General features: G+C 44.6%; 1 protein-coding gene across 5 annotated transcripts; it reads left to right on the top strand.

Moving 5' to 3' along the window:
* Positions 1-730: 730 nt before the first annotated feature.
* On the top strand, positions 731-3,337 carry LOC147603068 (uncharacterized). 5 transcript variants are annotated; one of them, XM_086797332.1, is made up of 4 exons: positions 731-1,379; positions 1,808-1,863; positions 2,005-2,039; positions 2,136-3,337. In XM_086797332.1, exons 1-4 carry the CDS (start codon positions 1,341-1,343, stop codon positions 3,053-3,055), a joined length of 1,050 nt encoding a protein of 349 aa, XP_086653458.1. In that variant the 5' UTR covers positions 731-1,340; the 3' UTR covers positions 3,056-3,337. The 5 variants fall into 5 exon arrangements, with proteins under 5 accessions (XP_086653458.1, XP_086653462.1, XP_086653461.1 ...); XM_086797336.1 differs by having other exon boundaries at positions 731-1,313; positions 2,143-3,334; XM_086797335.1 differs by having other exon boundaries at positions 731-1,452; positions 2,143-3,334.
* Positions 3,338-4,968: the final 1,631 nt, after the last annotated feature.

Genomic DNA, 4,968 nt, shown 5'->3' with positions numbered 1-4,968 from the left:
CGACCGACACTTGATCTTGCTTTAAGTAGGTTGGAGGAAGAGATCTCTTTTTTTGGGGAGGGGGAGGGGGGGGCAGAAGTTAAAGGAGTGCCCAATAGGGGGTGGGGAAATCCAACATGATCATATGCACATATGAACTTTGACCCCCTCCATGCACTATGTATGCATTGTTCCTATCAAACATGATATATAATCATAACTTTCAACATGGTACACATAGAAACTTCCTTTTTCATGTATAACTTGTCACTTTTGAAGGATAAGAGTGCCTTTTAGAATTTATCCCTAGTTCTGTGAGGGCCCAAGCTTGTTGTGAGGCCCCAAAATTGAGATGAGTCGATAACAAATTTATGTATAACCAACCTTAGAGCCTTTAGACACTTGTCAAAATGAGGATAACTTTTGAATTCAACCAATTTTGGTTGCCAAAATGTATACTAAATGCTGTTTTCATAACTAGAAGGTATGAAAACTCATTCCTTGAAATTATAAGGCTAAAAATCACCCAATTTTAAAAAAAAATGCAAAGGCTCTAGGAATTGTATGAAGCGAAATTGTTTATTACTTAGGGAGCATAAGAACATTCTCCAAGCTCAAATACGAACGTGTTGAAAACTATTTTGGCCCTTTTTTTTGCGCTAATTATCGAATAGTTAAAAATTAGAATTTGCCTTATTTTTTCCCAACCTTGTCGGAGCTGGTGGTAGACGGCACAATGTGGGGGCCAAACTATCAGGCGCCTTGTGCTGCTTCAGCTCAGCTTTTGGCTCACAGTTTCTCTTCCTCTGCCTGGTTACGCTCCTCCTTCTCTCTCTGTCTGCCGCTTAGATCTACGATCTGCACACAGTTTCCTGGCCAGTGTTGCTTGGCTTGCCCTCTTCACCTCCCTGTCCTCTTTGGCAATTTTATCTCTCGAGTTTATAGGCACACGCAGCTTTGTTGCTCGCGTTCTCAGGAATTAGAATCACACGCCTCTTTAGGTCAGGTTTGCTTCCTAGCTCCAGCCATCATGCGTATAAGGAAACGTTCAGCGGGGACGGTTACTGGGCGGCAGCAGCATCATCTAGCTGCTGCCGGGGTAATCAATAATGGAGGCTAGCCCAATTCCTCCCTTCTCACGATCTTAATATCCCGCCCTCTAAAGGTGGGCTAGATAAGGAGATGATAAGGAGATAATGGTGGGCAGCTGGAGGACAGTTGGAGCGCAGAGGAATCCATGTGTGGCAGTCACTGTGCCATTTGGGGGGAAATCAATCTGAAGGAGTGAAGAGCCTCTAAATGGAACTTGGTGTGGATCTTTCTTCTAAGTGCAGGTTTGGCAACCTTGAGTGCCTTCCTGCATGGTACACACACTTGACTCGAAAAAAGGGAGCTGCGTGGTATTATCATTATGCTAATGCCTTGAGGGCTGCTTCTTTCTTCTTTCATTTGATATGGGCGAATTGCTAAGGGGTAAGGGCAAACTTATGTAGACTGAATCTCAAAGTGATGTTTATTAAATATTATACATCTGGGTCAGATAATTCATGTATCATGAAGATCTGTAGGGGGTGAGAGAAACTTTGGTTCTAGAAGGGTGTGATGTTTCTTTCAAGTTCAAGATACAATATTAACAATGTCTGTAGGCCACAACTTCAGGAGTTCTGCCTTACACATAACACGTCACAAAAGAACAGAATTAAAGCATCAATTCAGTAAAAACTATATGATTAGCGGGATGAGTATTGGTTGCTGCATAGGCATCTTGTGAGTTTGTGTGCTCTGCTCTTGTGATTCTTACTGTATTTGAGAATGTCGGGGTTTGCAGTTTGGCAGTTTGAAGAGACGAAAGGTGGAAAAGAAGCCGGAGCGGAATGCTATCAGGTACGAAGGGACGTTGTCCAGCTTTCAGTAGATTGAAATAATGATTAAGTTTAGAACGGAATCGCTCGAGCAACGTAGACTAAGTGGCGCATGGTTGCCTCTAAGAATGCTAACAAGCAATGCATTGTGGCGATGGAACAGGCGTGATTTGGCGTGGCTGGTTTCGAGTTTGCAAGGTGCAGGAGCATGTACTGTTAAAAGCATGTAATTATTTTTAGAGGGTGCTTTGTTGATCTTTTCAAATTCATGTTCTTGTGATCTTGAGTACGCAGGACATAGGAGAGCGCGCTCTGTGGGACGAGGGCAACGATCGTGCATGGTGGCACGTGTGGGGCGTGGTACTATGTGGGCAGCCTTCAGGCAATTAATACCTGTAGTAGGCGCAGGTCATCCCTCTCTAGTGGAGGCGGCCGAGAATGGGGTAGCTAATCTAGTTAGTCTAGAGCAGAAGGAGATCGGCCCCATTAACGAGAGAGAGGACTGCAAGAGGGTGGAGACGAAGAAGAGAAAAACGATCATGAAGAAGAAGCTGGCCAAGATTGACGTTAATTATATGGCTACTGCCTCTAGAATCAACGGAGAGAAGATGGAAAGGGCAAAGCAGAAGAAGACGAAGAAGGATCAGCCGCCGCAGGTAGTGGCGGAGCTTAAGAATAATGCATTGAAGAAGAGAAAGCGAGCTGAAGAAGAGGAGCAGGTAGTAGTTGGGGTGGAGCGGTGCAAGAGGAAGGACGGGAGGGTGTGGCAGTGCAGAGAGCCGGTGGTGAATGCCGGGGCTACATACTGCGAGCACCATACCCTCAAGATGAGGGAAAACCACGCCAGAAGTGCGGAGAAGCTCGCAAATATGCAGGCGGGGACTAGCATGAGTAGGAAAAGGACTAGGAATTCCATGGATAAAGCGGAGGATGGTGTGGAGGAAGATCATGATGCAGAAAAGAGTGGAGAGCAGGCGGCGCTGTTGCAGAGGCGACGGTGGCGGAAGAAGTGCAAGCCTTGCATGCGACGGTTGCAGGAGATACAGGAGCGGGCCAAGCGTGCGGACGCGGAGCAGACGGAATGGGAGGGCGACGATGGCAGAACCACCCCGTCTGCGTGCTCCTCCGAAACGCATGAGCCACGCTACGCCCACCAACTGCCGGAATGTGTGCTCAACACTGATCCCCGTGAGTGGAGAGCCGACTTGCTGTAAACCAGCTCTACGGTGTATGTACTTCACAGAGCAACCTTTTCAGCTTTACCAGTTGTAAGATAATATCTTCCTTTACTTTCAAGTTCCAGCGAATGGCTCACAAGCACTAGCTGGGGCAATATGCCCCCCCCTAAGGCATAGTTAACAAGCAATGCCCTCTTGTAAACCTCCACCGTTGTGTGCTTACACCAAACAGCCTTTTCAGCTTTACCAGTTGTAAGATAATATTTAACTTTGCTTCTAAGTTCCATACTTATGGACCAGTGGATGCCCCTCTAGAAAATGTATTTCACTGTTTTCATACACATTGCACTTAAATTAATCATTACACACTACACACGGAGCCCACCTATCCTTTTCCTTGCTCATGCTTGCATAAATCCGCTTCAAATCATGCTTCACGCAAATCTACAAAAGGGATGTTATCTAAATTATAAAAATCCATAGGTAGGGGGTTTTAATGCACTCGTTGTGTGGGATTTTTATATGGTGACATCTTTGACAAGCCTTTGATGATGTCCTTGTCACTCAAAATGTTATTGAGGAGATCCACTAATAGAGTTGTTGTATCAAGACATGTCTATAGATAATCTGTTAAGGCATAGTTAAAGAAAGCAACCTAAACAATGTCAACTATCAAGTGGGATAGCATGAGCTAGAGTGTGCAGCATCTCAAAGCCAATTAGTAAACCATGTAATGAGAAGACTCGATACATGTATGTAAAGCCTTGTTGTTGTAGCACCAATACAAATCCTTTGTTGTTTTGCGATGAAATTGACTCAGAAAATTTAAGTGTGAGGTACGAAAACCGATACATTAAATGAGGAGGCTATTAGAAGTGGTCAATGACTTTTACTAAATGTAGCGTGTCTCCATTACAGCTTGCAAGCATGTAGACTCTTATGGACCATAAGCTCCTTGGGCAATCATTGATAAGATCATAGTCACCCTATAGACCCTACTACGTGAGTTAGGTCACTTGATCGTAGTCTTTCCCTACCATGTTCCTTGTTTACCCATTCTATTACAAGACAAAGTTCTCTCTCTCTCTCTCTCTCTCTCTCTCTCTCTCTCTCTCTCTCTCTCTCACACACACACACACACACACACGCACACACACATCCGTACAAACTTAATCCTCCAAAATATCCGCTGAATCCTAATTTTCAATCATTCCTTCATCGCTGTACCTATGGAATCATTGGCAACCAGAACGCTCACCACCTGTCCCTCAGGGGCCTTTTCGATAGTTCCTAGCTCATAGTACCCGACAATATATTCACTTATAAAAATCAAGATGGAATCTTCGTTGAAGATCAGCAAGATCAACCAACAGCTCCATATAAAAGAGCCATGGACTCATCCATTGGACCAGCAAGGTCAATCAACCAGATCCATGCCCAGTTTCAGAAAACAACTCTTACTCCTTGTTTCAATACCTTCCACGACGTACGTGTGTGTATCTTCGGCGACTTAGAGCCCGAGCACCGTATGGTCAGCACCCTCTAGGATCCTTCGCAGCAGGTAACCTAGCGCTTCACTCATAGGCCGCTTCCTTGGTCCCACATCCACCGTACCAGAAGCTCACCATTTGAATCGAATCGAGGCTGGTCAAACCAAGACCTCGTCCGACCTTGTTACGTGAGACGTCCTCCGTTGACTCTCCGTCACAGCTGTTATAACTTTATCAACTAGGTCTCCACGACCTCATTCACAAGACAATCAAAATGCTTCCCTAGCATTTTTGACATAAGACAGTCATTTAAAAACAAGTCATAAATACAGTTCTTATAATGAACTCTCGTCTTTCACATTGTTCCACATCCGTCCACATTACTTAATCCATATCCAATTCATATGTATACCCATTCTCATCCAATCACATCATTTTTTCATCTCATCACATCTTTCC

Source organism: Cibotium barometz, chromosome 65, assembly GCF_041138505.1.
Source record: "Cibotium barometz isolate CiBa-2024 chromosome 65, ASM4113850v1, whole genome shotgun sequence".
Lineage (NCBI taxonomy): Eukaryota > Viridiplantae > Streptophyta > Polypodiopsida > Cyatheales > Cibotiaceae > Cibotium > Cibotium barometz.
This window is presented reverse-complemented; position numbering and strand designations above follow the sequence as displayed.